We start from the raw sequence: 15,559 nt of genomic DNA on the forward strand, positions 1-15,559 counted from the left end.
AAACACTATCCATAGATCTACTGAGATTTGTGTTTTTTTAACATATAATACTGTCATACTATTATAGTGGCTACTATAGAGTCTTTCCATGCTCTATTGTAAATACATCTTTATGGTTAATACTTATATACATTATAGTTCCACAATGCTAAATGTATAGGGATATTCCCTGTTAGAATTAGGCAATGTGGTGCCAAAATTCCATTAATAGTTGATAGGATATAGGGTCCTAAGTGCTAAATCGTTTTTGAAAATGAGATTTAAATGTCACAATGCCTAATATTTTTAAAAAATTGGGCTTTGGTCTTTGTACCTCAGCTTCCCCATCTGTAAAATGGCTATAATCCCTATCCCATTACTGTATTTTATAGTTCTTTCAGATCCTGTGATGGAGGATACTTTTGCAGTGCAAAATATTAATAGGCTAATAACATATAGTATTTACAACTACTGAATACTTGTGTTAAGTTTTGTTTGTTTTGTGGATTGCCTCATTTCTAAATGTCTGGAAATATTTGTATATTTGCTTTTTTAAAAAATTATGCTAGGTAGCTAGCACCCAGTAAGAAAACTTCAAATCGGAACCAGAGTTCATGGATCGGCTATATACATTCAATATAAAAGTGTTAATATAAAAACTAGTAAGCCCTAAGCTGCATCAGTATTAATGAACACTGCAATAAAGAACATGAATATAGTACACCTTAGACCAATATCAAGGGCCTCTGGCACATTAGACAGGAGCTATACTAACAGTATTTAGAATGCAAGTTGAATTGCTATTAAACATCTCAACAAGAACATCTAATAAATAAAGCTAAGATTTTGTCATGGATATTCTTAGTAAAAGTCACAGACAGGTTATGGGCAAATAAGAAAAATTCACAGGAAGCCGTGACCTGTCCCTGACTTTTACTAAAAATATACCTGACAAAATGGGGTTCTGCGGATCCCCACACCGCCTGAAGCAGGGCAACTGAGCAGAGGCTAAGAGCTGCTTGCAGCAGCTGGGGGCCACCTGCAGCTCTAGGGGGACCCCCTGCTGCCCGTGGGGGACAAGGAGCTGTGGGGTAATCCCGTCGGCAGTAGCTAGGAGCTGTGGGATTCCCTTGCCGTGTCTGTGAGCTGCAGGGCTCCCCGCCACCCATGGTGTCTAGGAGCTTGGGGGTTCCTCTGCCGCCCATGGGGGCTGGGAGGTTGGGGGTTCCTTTGCCACTGCTGGCAACTGGGGACTCGGGGATTCCCCTGCTGCCCACAATGGCCAGGGCCTTGGGGCTTCCGGTGCTCAGCGGTCCTCTGCTGGCGGGGGCTCAGGGATTACCCTCTCGGCAGTCAGGGACTCAGGTTCCTGCCGCCGGTGGACCAGGGCTCAGGGCTCCCCCCGCCCGTGACCCAGGGCTCTGGGGTCCTCTGCCAGTGGGGACTTGGGGGTTTCCCCACTGTGGCTGGGGGCTCAGGGGTTCTACCATTGGAGCCTGGGGCTCGGGGGTTGTCTGCTGGCAGGGGCTTGGGGATTCTGCCACTGGCAGCCAGGAGCTTGGGGGGTACTCTGCCAGTGACTATTTGGGGGTTCCCCTGCAACCTGTGGGAGTTGGGGGTTCCCACCACTTGTAGCGGCCGGGAGCTCCGGGGGTCACCAGAGGCTCCGGGGGGGTACCCCACAGCTCTGTGCCCCTACTGGCGGAGAGGAACCCTACGGCTCCCGACCACCACAGGCTGAAGTCATGGATTCCGTGACTTCCACCATCTCCGTGACTAAATCATAGCCTTACTAATAAATAATTTAAAATATATCCAACTGTTGTTAATGATTTTTTTCTTTTTAACCTCTAGTGCTGAAAGTCTTACATTCAGAATACAACTTGGTACTAAAAAGACATTAGTGCCTAGCTGCAGGAGGTCCAGACAAAGAAGCAATTAATGAGTTAAAATATTTTATTTTTTCTGATGATACCGTGCAACTAATGATACCCACTGCATTATCTTCAGTAAAATGCAGGAATCTCCAAAGCAGGATATCTGGATAATAGATCCTGATGATATCAGCAGTCCAAAAAAATCGTTACTGGTTCATTTCTCTTTCTTGGCTACAAAAGTATGAAAAGTGCTTTGGTAATATGAAGAGTTTTGCAAATCTTAGTGCCAATTTCATCAGCGTTTCTTTTCGTGAGATTTATTTTTAGACTGCAAATGTTTCTGTGGGAAGTATGTTTTGAAGTTGAAATAGAGATTTTTTTTTAAAACCCTTCATGATGTCGTAGCTCTGCTAATATGTACTGTAACAAGCATAATAGTAGCCCACTCTTGCTAGGCCTAGTACCAGTAGCGTACAAATAATAAGAAGATGTCAGAACCCGAAGAACCTTTGGGCCAGGGAGGGGTTGTTTTGATTTAAATAGTAAATTGTTGTTCCTGGAGCTGTTAGACTGTTCGTTAAGAAAAAGCAGTAGGCTTAGCTCCTCTGCTGTGGCTGTGGATCACATGAGAACAGGAGTTAAAAGGTGGAAGTATAAATTAGAACAGCCAGTTGGCTGGTTTAACCAGGTGCTCATCTCCATGGTAACTGGCACTGAAATATCTAAATTGCTTGTAATTCACACCTCTGGTTATTTTGGTGGAGGCTTTGTATGGACACTCTTATTTTGAATTGAGTGTTCTATTTTAATATCTTATTTCTCTGTTAAACTATATCAAAATAGAACATTCCTCATCTGAAGTAAGTATGTACACATAAATAACATAAGGCATGATTTACAACTGATTTAGTTATTGCACTTCCAGTTACCACGAAGTCAAATCCTAGCTCTGACTACCAACAGCCTAAGGGGCTGTTAGGGCAGCCAGGTATTTCTAGGGCTCAGAAAATCTCTAGCCAATTCCCCCTTCTCCCTGGCCAACCTCCAGCACCTGTAGTGGGGGTGGCACAGGAGCCTGTCTGCCAGCTCTGTCCCACCAGTGATTCCTCCTCAATAAAATGATCCTTCCATCACTGGCTTCGTCAGCTTTTGAGATGCTTTGCACCAGTGATGCTAAACAAACATTCCTGTAATACAGAATCCAGCTCTTAATCTTTCACACAGACGATATTTCCCACATGAGGTAACATTCAACACTGCATTCTAGATCCTCAGCCAATGTAAATTTATGTAGCTGCCCAGAAGGCAACAGAGATATGCCAGTGGAGGATCTAGCCTTGTATTTCCAAGCCAAAAAAATGTGTCTGAAATGTTTTGTTTTATAGACTTTTTAAAACACACAATTTAGCCACTATTCTTTGAGCTCCGCTTGAGATTTGCACAGGATCATGGACTTCATTTATATGTAATAAATTAATTTTTTGTGTCTTAGGGCACTGATTGTCAACCAGGGGTCCTTGACCCCCTAAGCGGCCTCGAGCAAGTTTCATGGGGGCCACCAAGCAGGCCAGCATTAGACTCGCTGGGGCCCAGGGCAGAAAGCTGAACCCTGAGCCCTGCCACCCAGGGCTGAAGCTGACAGTTGGACAACGTAGCTCTGTGGGGATCCCTGTAGCATGGGACCCCAGGCAATTACCCTGCTTGCTACACCCTAACATCGGCCCAGGCTTTTATATGCAGAACACCAATTACTGTGGCACAAGTGGGCCGTGGAGTTTTTATAGCATGTTGGGCGGGCTTCAGAAAGAAAAGGATTGAGAACATCTGCCTTAGGACACCTTGTAAAGATGTCCTGCCGACTGGGATTAATCCTTGGGTTTTTTTTAAAAATGTATTTTTAAGTGTGGTCTTCATGATTAAAAAGTATCTGCCATGTTCAAGTTATATTCAACTTTACTGGTCAAATTGGGGGTGCCCAAAATGTAGCCTTGGGGCATTCTAAAATGTGACCCACCTCTATTCAGGTCATGCAGCTTAAGATGCAGAACGGCATGCTGGGACCTTCAGTCTCCATGAGAATGCACCTCCATGATGGAGATGAAGGCAGCTACTGATCTTTATTAAAATTAAGCATGCCCCACAGGTTCCTGCCAAGTTGTCTATGGTCTATGTCACCCTCTGTTGGAAAGCATTTGTTCCCTTCCTCATCTCATATTAAGTGTGTATTTGTGAATCAGAGTGAAGGTCCAAAGTGATAACATGTATGCTTAATTTGACTTACAGAGAATATTATCTGGGAAACATGTAACAACAAAGATTTTCCAGTAATTGACAGAAAAAAATGCTGACTGACTTTTTAATTTTTTCAGATAATGTGATCTGTAGGGAAGTTTTAATCTTTGGAAGGTTCCACATGAACTATCGGTAGTTTGATTAACCTTTTATGTGGCCATGTAAACTTTCCACTTTTCTTCAGTTTGAGTGTATGGCTGTAAGACTTATTTGTAGGAGGAATGTTATTGAGGAGTCCTCATGGTCTAATTAACAAATGCATCTTCTTAATATTCCATCAAATCAATGTATACCATTTATATTCTGATGCTAACTGTGTTTATGTTAAGCATTCTCTGTATCTGAAAAGCTTTCTCTTTGTTACTAAGATGCCAACCAAGCACATGTTGACTGGGTTTTTGTATCAAGCATTTATACTGAGGGTATATAACCCTCAAATGCAAGTGTTTCAGTTATAAAGTGAATTTATAAAGACTATTCATAATACTAAGGTCTACTTCCTTTGTTTTTAATATTAAAAAAAATCAGATAAAATTGCCCTTCCAACTCTCATTTTTGCCTTCTCTTAAGTGTCGATATGAATGGATGGGGTTTTATGATGCATATCTCATTACCATTTCTTATAGGGTATGCCTTTGGACCAGTACCAATTTTCTAAATTGTACTGCTTCTTTAGGAAAGATAAAATCACGCTAACCAGATGTGGTATGATTATTTGCCTCTGACCTGGCAAAGTGTTAGGTTTAACAAAAGAAGCTAATAGAAATATTCAGATTGACCCTTCTCATCATGTAGGTTGCTTGGAGCTCAATCAATCTCTCATTATTATCAGAGTTATTCAGGCAGAGGCAGCAGTGCAAGTGTTTCTCATGATCAGCCCTTGAGCCAGATGTAATTTGCAATTTGGAGCATTGTATTTTGAAACAATAATGCATTGAAATGAACAGAGCAGGAATTAGAAGTATAGTAGTCAAGAGGACACACTAAAGAGTATCTACAGCATAAATACACTCTTCAAGTCCTGTAAGTGGACACTGGTGATTTAAAGTCACATAATGTAGTTTTATTAGCACCCAGATTCATCGACAGTTTTTTAAATCATCATGTGTATAATTGAACAAATCCAGCAAAAGAAAATGGCCATGTTGGGCTGTGTTTTTGACATGCTAGGCCTTTCATTAGGAGCTGTGATGTGAATAATAAGATCCCTTTTAGTTGTGTAGTGAAATTTGAACAAAATAATGTTGAAATGCATTGACATGAAATCTTCTAGAGTAATATTTTTCACAAACAGAAACTTCACAGAAGAAAAAATTCATACAGTCTGTGGAACAGGTAAATTCACTAGTAGTGTGGCACTGAGACATTTAATCAATGACTCCTTCAGAATGAGAATCACACTGCCTTTCAATTTGTGAGTGGAAATTGGCTCACAGTAGATCTCTTTCCCACCCCATCTTCTATTTCAAATTTTCCTGTAGTTGTTTTTACATCCTACTGTTCACGTCTTTATAGAACTCCTTAAGTGCTGAGTTACCTGATAAAGCATTGCAGTCTTGACTGGTGAATACTGACTATGAGAGAGAGGGACAAAAAGCATTTGTAAATGCATTAAAGGACAGTAATGAAAGGATATGTTGTCCATTAAGAGCACATGACCGATTAAAAGCCTGCCTTAATTTGGTCAGATCTCTCATAACAGTTATTTTTTAAAAACAAATTTCTGTTCTGTGCCAAACAGCACACCCTGAGTTTATCAAACCTGATCTTTCTAGGACCATCAAAGCTATATACAACCAAATAATGTTTCTCATGTTCATGAGTGTATGCCTCTTAAGCGCTTTTGCTATTCTCGAGTGAACTTCCAAATGCATTGCATTTTACAAAATCTCCATCTAACTGTCATGTAGTTTTTCTTTGGTTATTCTCATCATTGCTGATTACCAAGATAGTTGTGTCTAAATGGAAGTTTTTTCTTCGTAATCAGTCGCTTTCCTTCTTGATTCATTCAAGGATGCCACAACTCATTGTTTAACAGATTACAGTTCACCACCATGAAATAAGTAATTTATGGTGTCTCTCACAGTAGATTGTGTCATCACTGAGTGAGTTGGCAGGAAGGGCAGGCTGAATAAGGATAACAATTCTAGGTCTCTTTTTGCTGACTGGCTGATATCTTCTGTATATGGTCACTTAGAAAATTACCCCTGCCTCCTGTGCCGTTCCCAGCCAGTACATGATTTGGTTCGAAAGTGCAGTATTGTGGCTATTGCATTTTTCTGACTTGCCACAGGGTGTCTTTTTAGTTGTTTGGCACAACTCTTAATGACAGTGGCAAGTAGAAAAGGTCATAATTGTAGGAGACAATGCAAGAAGTTTAACTATACGTTTAACAGTTTACAGAAAGATGGACTCTCTTAACAGAGATTTACTAAAGTGTTACATACCTGATATGCAAATATAAAGACTGTAAGGAGCAAGTGGCTTGGTGTAGAATAATAGTCATTTAACCATATATAGTGTCTTCCATTCCAAGTAATTGAAGCACTTTACTGAAGTTATTGAATTAAGCCCTGTGAGATACCTTGATTTACTAATCATTTTATGGATGGGCAAATTGAGTCACACAGAAATTAAATAATTTTCCAAAATCACAGAGGAAGCCTGTAACAGAGCTGGGACTTGGAGCCCAGTCGTCCTGATTTCACAAGACAGTCTTTCCTCTCCAATATAGTAGATCTAGATTTTGGTTGTGAGAGCACATGATGGCTTGGATACATATAGGAAAAGGAGCACCTAGTGCAGAGGTCGGCAACCTTTCAGAAGTGGTTTGCCAAGTCTCCATTTATTCACTCTAATTTAAGGTTTCACGTAATACGTTTTAACATTTTAGAAGATCTTTTTCTATAAATCTATAATATATAACTAAACTATTGTTGTATGTAAAGTAAATAAGGTTTTTTAAATGTTTAAGAATCTTCATTTAAAGTTAAATTAAAATGCAGAGCCCCCAGACCAGTGGCCAGGGCCCAGACAGTGTGAATGCCACTGTAAATCAGCTCATGTGCCGCCTTCAGCACGCATGCCATAGGTTGCCTGTCCATGACCTAGAGAATGTCATGATACATCTCGCATTCTTTGTGGCCTGGAGGGCCTTCTGAGGATGATGACTGATAGATGCAAAGACCATACTAGTTATCTGTGTTGGTTGCTTGTGTAATAGTGGTCTGTGCTGGTGGTATTCCTTTTCAGTAGAGACTTTGGAGACTTTGCAAGTGATTTTCTTATGGAATAAACTGTGAATCCCAAGTTTTCCTCTGGAGGTATTCTCCATTTGCATGGAAGATCTATGCCACTACAGAGCATGCAGGGTCCCCTTACATGCCTCTGCAGCATGAGAGATCTCAATGGTCCATGTTGCCAGGGCCTCCCCTGGTGGATGTTGCATCAAAAAACCCAGCCCGGGTGGGTTCTCCATAAGAGGGAAGAATATGTCTGCCATTTTTTTTTAACATAAGCAGGGAATCCTTGTGGGTTTGAAAGGGGAATGAGAGAATGTGTATCTCAACCATATCACCCGGTTCAACCAGGGATTCCATGGCACCTGGGGGAGAATGATGCTGCAGAGGCAGTTCATGCAGAGTCTGTGATCTGCTTCGGTTTTCTGAGACTTCATGGTTAGTAATGATGATTGTGCTGAACATGATCATTTAGTCCCACCAGATGTTCTGTATATATGTTGGGAATATATAATACACACATTGCATTAAATGGGAATTTTATTAAATATTAATTTTAAAAATTTGCCAAAGTCTGGAGAACTTATAAACTCTCAAGATCATTAATATTTCAGGGTTAATAGTCTATCATTTTTAAGTTAAGCAGCTGATATTATTAAGCATCTGTTTGCCATAAATCAGGAACCTTTTGTTTTAAGTATCGCATTGGACATTAATTAAAAATACTTTTTATTTTATCTATAAAAAGAGGTACTGTTTGTGTTGTCATTTAGAAGAATTATTACAAATATAAATCTTATAATTTTACTGACACAACAGGGTCAAAACATTACATAGGTTATTGCTAATACCCTTTCTGAGTAGTGGGATGTGTGTGTGTGTGTGAGAGGGAGAGAGAGAAATTTTGTCACTGGGAAAAGAGCATGCCTTACTTTACATCAGAAAGCATCAATAGAATAGCTTGAGACACTTACCATTTGTTAATTTTTAATGATGGTCCTTTGTCTATTAAAGAACATAATGCTACTGAACTTTTTCTGTCTCAATCAATTTTTGTGTTTTTTTTATTAATCAACTAATGCATATTTCTTCCATAGCTCTTTATTCTAATGAAATATGTGGACGATTTGGCAGATGGCAATGATCTCATCAGTAACGCATCAGAGTAAAATCCATTTAGCAGATTACATGAAGATTATTTTTGTTGTATCAGAGATATTGATATGTTCTTTCTAACTGACGTTATTCTTAATAGATAATATTTCTGAATTCACGTTGCTCACATATAACCATTTTTCATCAGTCTGAAAGCAGATCTGTTTTTTTTATATATGAAATGAACTCTCCTGTGTATTTATTATTACATTCTAAGGAATTTTTCTCCCCTCTTTTCACTCTTTCCTTATATTATTGAGCAACTCTGAGGGCCTGATTCTAAGTCCACTGAAGTCACTGAGAGTCTTTCTGTCGAGTTTAATGGGCTTTGGATCAGTCCCCAAATTGGCTGATGGAAAATTCACTCAAGCAAGCGGACGCCAGTTTAGTACAGCTGGGTGACCAACAAAAGGATTTTTGCTATATACTTTACTCTGCTTGGATGGCTACACACAGGTTATCCTAGTCTGAGATAACGATTCAGAAGTACAGGACTCTGTTCTCAGACACTCTTTGCTTTGTTAATAATGCAACAAACTGCCACCATGGCTTTAAGGTTAGCACTTTCTTCTGCTATACTGTAACTTGAAAGGTGACCTGTCTGAAAAGGACACCCTGTTCTAGAACATCATAAAAGAAAAATAATTGATCCTTTTATATCTTTAACTGTCTTGATATTATGTGATTGTTGTCATAGACTGAGTTGAGGTTTAAAACTGTGAATCTGACTTTGAGAGTTCACATGCATATAGAAATGTTCTTTGACCCTCACTGCAAAAGGAAAATGAAGAAGCTAAAAATTAATAGAGCCCTGGAGTATGTTGGCAATTAGAGTGAACAAGATTTCAGCTGCTCTCTATCATCAGCTTCTCACACTGTTGGATAGATAGGATATTTTTAATTTACACCCCTTATTTCAATCTGTCAGAAAAAATCTTGAAATATTTGTATATGTTCCAATTAGAGTACCATGAAACCATTTTTTAAAACTACACTTTAAGAAGCAGAACTTGGATTAAGGGAACACTAAATAAACTGATTAATGTGTGTGATATGTTCTTGCTTGCTTATGTTATTATTAAGAGGATATTGTTTAATAATATAATGCATGCTATAACCATCCTTAGAAGAATATTAAACTATGTTTGTAAATAGAAAAAAGTTACATTTAGAATTATTTTAGTATTACCTAGGGTGAAGAAGGAGTATTACATTTTTGTTTGGTCTATATTTCTCATTGTACACTAAGGGTGTACCTCCAAAGGGGGCATGGTGGCTTCAAGTCACCTTTGTATCTTCCCAATGCTGGGCCGCTCCTGGCATAACATAGACAGCACTGGGGTCCTGTCAGAGTTACAACAGCCTGGCCCTGATTGCCTATGGTGCATAGTGCTGCCTGGAATCTCCACAGCAGTATGTGCTGCAACCCGACCCCTGACATGCTTCTCTCACCACCAGCCTCTTTCTCCCCTCCCTTCCCCCCCTCCCAATTCCCCCAAGCACACCATGTATACCAGGGCTTGCAGCTATCTTCCACGGTTCTGCCCCTGGGGGAATCCTCTAGCCAAATCCTGGGGTTTAGTGCTTCTTTACACTGCTTGGGCCCTTTCATCCAGCATATAGGATCCAAAACCTGGATTAAAATTTTACCTGAGATATATAATTTTTCTTGTCTTCTTGAGGGGAGCAACTATTATTTGATACACAGGTGGAGTTCTTTAGAAGATTATAGAATCATAGAAATGCAAGGTTGAAAAGAGCCTTGAGAGGTCATATAATACAGTCCACTGTGCTGAGGCAGGATCTAGATCATCCCTGATAGGTGTTGTCTAACTTAAAAGCTGCCAGTGATGGGGATTCCACAACCTTGCTTGGAAGCCAATTACAGTTCTTAACTATACTTGTAGTTAGAAAGTTGCTGTTATTTATTTATTGCTAATATCTAATCTAAATCTCCCTTATTGCAGATTAAGCCCATTACTTCTTGCCCTTCCTCCAGTGAACATGGAGAACAGTTGATCACCATCTGCTTTAGAACAGGCCTTAACCTATTTGAAGACTGTTATCAGGTCCCCCCCGCAGTCGTCTTTTCTCAAGACTAGACATACACAGGTGTTTTTAACCTTTCCTCAGAGGTCAGGTTTTCTAATCCTATTATCATTTTTGTTGCTTTTCTCAGGACTCTCTCCAGCTTGTCCCCATCTTTCTTACAGTGCGGCATGCAAAACTGGGCCCAGTACTCCAGCTGAGGCCTCACCAGTGCCAAATAAAGTGGGACAGCTACCTCCCATGACTTACATATGACACTCCTGTTAATACACCTCAGAATGATATTAGCATTTTTCAATCTGCATCAGTTTGTTGGCTCATATTCAATTTGTGATCCATTATAACCCCGAGATCTTTTTCAGCAGAACTACTGTCTAGCCACTTATTCCCCATTTTGCATTTTTGTATTTGATTTTCCCATGCAAAGTTTAGTACTTTGCACTTGTCTTTACTGAATTTCATCTAGTTGGTTTCAGACTGGTTCTCCAATTAGTCAAGGTCATTTTGAATTTGAATTCTGACCTCCAAAGTGCTAGCAGCCTCTCCCATCTTGGTGTCATCTGCATATTTTATAAGCATATTCTCCACTCCACTAGCCAAGTCATAAATAAAATTATTAATGGTGCTGGACCTAGAGAGATCCCACTAGATATGTCCTTCCAGTTTGACGGTGAACCATTGATAACTACTCATTGAGTACAGTTTTTAACCAGTCTGCTCCCCTCCCCCGCCAAGTAATTTCATCTAGACCACAGTAAGCCAGTACCATGTCAAAGAAGGAAATTAGATTGGTGTGGCATCACACATTTATGTGGGTTATAATTTATCACCCTATTTTCTTTCAGGTGCTTACTGAAACAAATTGTTAAAAAAATCAATGTGTATCTTTCCAGATATCAAAGATAGGCTGTCTGATCTATAATCCCCCTAGCTCTTCTTTGTTACCCTTTTTAAAGATACGTTCTATGTTTTTTCCTTCTCCTATCCACGAGAGTTCTCAAAGAAGATAATCACTAATGCTTCAGCTAGTTCCTCAAGTACCCTCGGGTGAATTTCATCAGGCCACGCCAACTTGATTACATCTAACTTATCTAAACATTCTTTAATCTGTTCTTTCCCTGTTTTGGCTTGTGTTCCTTCCCCCTTGTTAATATTAATTGTGTTAAGCATTTGGTCATAATTAACAATTTTAGTAAAAACTTAAGTAAAATAAGCATTAAATACTTCCATCTTCGTGATGCCATCCATTATTAACTCTTCCCCACTGAATGGTGAAACAATGCTTTGTTTCTTGTTCCTGTTTTCATAGAACCTCTTCTTTCTGGTTTTTATATCCCTTGCTAAGTGTAACTCATTTTGTGCCTTAGCCTTTCTGATTTTGTCCCTGCGTGCTTTGTGCTATTCTTGTGTATTCATCCTTAGCAATTTGTCAATTTTTCCATTTTTTGTAGATTTTTTTGATTTTCAGGTCATTAAAAAGCTCCTAGTGCCACCATATTTACCCTTTACTATTCTTTCTATCTTATCCAGGTACTGCTAATCACTGATTGAATTTTAATTATAAATGTGATACATAAAGCAACTGTCCCAATGTATAACCAGAGATTTTAATTGCTATCAGAATATTATACCTTCTTCGAGAGTTTCATGTTCTCAAGCTCTGTGATGTCCTCTCCCTTTCCAAATAATTATTAATGATCAATTTTGTCTCATGCCTCATTGGTTTGGATTACTTTAGAAATGAGCATCCTGGGAAAAACAGAGAACATCCATGTACTCCAAAGTCTGCGTAGTTCCCATTGTCTTCATTTTTTTATAGCTACCCCTAAGATCCATAAACTTGACTGCCTTGTATAATTTTAGATGGTGTGACCTGAGATTAATCTTTCTTTAGGGTCACTGTATGGGTATGTATTCGGCCCACACAATGGCTTTGTTTTAGGAAGGAGGGGAAGGGGGGGGGGAAATGATGTTATAAAAAATCCTGCTAGTTTCAAAGTTTTCCTCTGACCCATGAATACTAATTTTTTGTAAGTGTTTAAGAGAAGTTTATATTCTTCTGTTTGTAAACGTTTTGAATGGATAGCTATTTGATTGACCTGGCTCCACTTTGCACATTGTTAGTGCTTTCATTTGACTTTTGATGTAAACTTCTGAGTGAATAGTGCCATAAGTGGCTGTCTACTTTCATCAGTTTCAGCAGAGCATTTGATGGAAAAAATACTCTTAATGTTTTTGAAGTGATAAACACAATGGGCTTAATAGATATGTAGATGTTATCCTTGTGCTTTAAATATGCCCAAAAGTTGTCGTTTTCTTACTCCCTAAAACTTGAGGAATATTGTATTTATTTATTTAAGTGTATAAAATATGTAATTCCGTCTATGATGGGTAAAAATTAACACCCACACACACATACATACACTCTCATTGGTCCTAACAATAAATAAACTTCCAACCTCAGACATTCCCCTCCCCAAATACTTGGGAGAAAACAGTGGGATGTGCAGCATGCCTGGAAGTTTAAAAGTTCTGAGGTCTGGCTAACCAAGTGGGGGAAAGGCGTTCCAGAGGTGAGGGACCCTCATGAAGAAGTTGCCAGCAGAGTGCTCTCCCTGTATGTAGAGGAGGAGGGTCCAGCTCAAGCACCTCCACTGATCTTAATCACGGCAGCATGTCACAAGGAGGGAGACAATCCTACAGGTAATCAGGTCTCAAATCATTTGGGGTTTTAAAGGTGAAAACTGGCAATTTGAATTCTATCCACTATAGCCAATGCAACTGCTGCTATAGGGTGAAGTGAGCTGATATTGCTTATTGAGCAATTATTATACAGATGATTCTGGATTGTCTCCTGCAGTTCATAAAAGAAGGGCCTATACTAATGTAAACTCTGATTTACATTCTCTGGAAGTTACAGTGTTGAATAATTTTAAAAATAGTGGATTTAAAAATAGTGATCCGGAAATGTTGTCAGAAAAAAGCATACAATGCTATAATAAAAAACAAACAAAAAAACCTCACCTTTATAAATTCTCAAGAAAACAAAGACAGAAGTATTAAAAATGGAGGTTCAGAAATCTTGGCAGTCTCCTCTCCTGGTTTTCAAGCAGCTGCTCCTATAATAAGTACAACATTGTCCTAGGAAAAGAGAAATACATTTGTGTTCATTTGACAAGTTAGAATGTTTTGTTATTAACAGGTTTGGCAAACATCGCAAAGATGACAAGATTGAGAAAACTGGTAAAATTAAAGTTCAGGAAGCCCTTACTTCAGAAGAGGAGAGAATACGAATGAAGCAAGAACAGGAGAGGTAGACTTCAGTATTTGCTTAAACATTAGTAGAGAGAGTTTTTTTGTTTTGGGGGGGGGTTTTTGTGGTGTTTCTAAACTCAAGAATTTACATGCAACTGAAGTTTGGTTTTCATTGATAAAATTAGCCAAATGCTGATGTGCTTATATATTTAATATAACAGAAAGAAACAGAGAGAAACTGGATTTGTTTGGGCCATAAACAGTGACAGTTTCTTTTGACTGCATTCAGTATCTTTTATGTGACCAGTAGCAGCTGTATAATTATTTCTTAATTGGGGCACGTGAAAGACTGATTTTTCTGAAGAGTGGTTCGATAATCGATTTTACAGACTTCTGAGAAAACAAATATTTATATAAAATTGAAATACATTTTGTAACTTTCCCTTAAAGTCTTCCATACCTCGTTTATAACTAGTTGTTTTTATGCTGTTCTGAAATAGAATTTAAAATTTGATCATTGCAAATAAATTTGTCACTGCAGTTCTGTTTATGTTGTCATGGAATAATATGTACATTAAACTGTTAATTGTAAAACCAAGTGGTGAGTACCTCTATTTTTGCCTTGTTCTCCTTCCCTTAACATTTGAAGCCTGTGTATTGTTTGTGTCATATGCTCCTCATTATTTTAAACAAGCTAATATTTCCAATCTGAGTTTCACCCTATGTCCTGCAGACTCCAGGGATTCTGGGCCCGGGCTCTGTTATCTCTTCTTACTTCATTTAGGGCTAAATCCAAGAGAAGATTAGGAAGTGACTTGTTCACAGTCTGAAAGCACCTACATGGGGAGATTTCTGAGAGTAGGTGGCTGTTTAATCTAGGAAACAAAGGCATAACAAGCTAAGCTTAAATTAGACAAACTCAGACTAGAAATAAGGTGCACATTTGTAACACTGAGAGTTATTAACCATTGGAACAACTTACTTAGGGATGGAGTGGAAGACTGTATGTTTTTCTAAAAGATATACCCTAGCTCAACCAGAAGTTGTAGGCTTGATGCAGAAATCACTGGGTGAAATTTTGACTTGTGTAATGCAGGAGGTTAAACTAGTTGATCATGATGATCCCTTCTGTTCTTAATATATATGAATCTGTGAACTCTATATTTGATGTTTGGCTCCCAAAAAGATATGGATTAATCTGTTAACAGAGTTTAATTGTAAATCTCTGAGTTTCCCTCTCCGAAACATGGCTTTTGATCTTTACTTATGTCTTAATTTTCCTTTTATTGATAAAACAAAAATAGGAGCACTAAATGTCTTCCTGTTTTGTTGAGACATTCTTTTGAAGTAATTGCTTTCTCAAATAAAACTGTAAAGGAAAGTTTTGAAGCTGGAGGAAATATGTAACAGTGTGTGTGTGTGTGTGTGTGTGTGTGTGTGGGTGGGTGGGTGTGTTTATATCATCATCAAAGCTGAATGTTAGAATCTGCATGATGCGCAAAATTATTTTTCATGGTAGGGAAATTTTCTGTTATGCGCACTCTCTCAATAATATTGGTGAGAGTATAGAATATGCATGTTATAAGACAGATTGTAATAGTCTGAGTACTACCGTATAATTATATAGCCTCCTATGTATGGAACAACTTCCCAATCCCCATTCACCAAACTACTCTCACCTCCTTGAAATCTCTCCTTAATACCTCACTCCTG

General features: G+C 38.7%; 1 protein-coding gene and 1 long non-coding RNA gene across 11 annotated transcripts in view; one reads left to right on the top strand and one right to left on the bottom strand.

Annotated features, from left to right (window-relative positions):
* Positions 1-15,559, top strand: part of PARD3 (par-3 family cell polarity regulator) — a 648,004-nt gene that overhangs the window by 476,510 nt on the left and 155,935 nt on the right. For 6 of the 10 annotated variants that reach the window (XM_030550179.1, XM_030550177.1, XM_030550180.1 and 3 more), the window contains one exon: positions 13,794-13,904. The exons of the other annotated variants lie outside the window; for them this stretch is intronic. In XM_030550179.1, the coding sequence (XP_030406039.1) occupies positions 13,794-13,904 (111 nt within the window). The remainder of the gene's footprint in view (positions 1-13,793; positions 13,905-15,559) is intronic. 10 annotated transcript variants of the gene reach the window in all.
* LOC115645483 overlaps positions 1-15,559 on the bottom strand; it is a 49,356-nt gene that overhangs the window by 19,568 nt on the left and 14,229 nt on the right. Inside the window, exon 2 of the long non-coding RNA XR_003998755.1 lies at positions 13,616-13,732. This is a non-coding gene — a long non-coding RNA (uncharacterized LOC115645483). The remainder of the gene's footprint in view (positions 1-13,615; positions 13,733-15,559) is intronic.

Source organism: Gopherus evgoodei, chromosome 2, assembly GCF_007399415.2.
Source record: "Gopherus evgoodei ecotype Sinaloan lineage chromosome 2, rGopEvg1_v1.p, whole genome shotgun sequence".
Classification (NCBI taxonomy): Eukaryota; Metazoa; Chordata; order Testudines; family Testudinidae; genus Gopherus; species Gopherus evgoodei.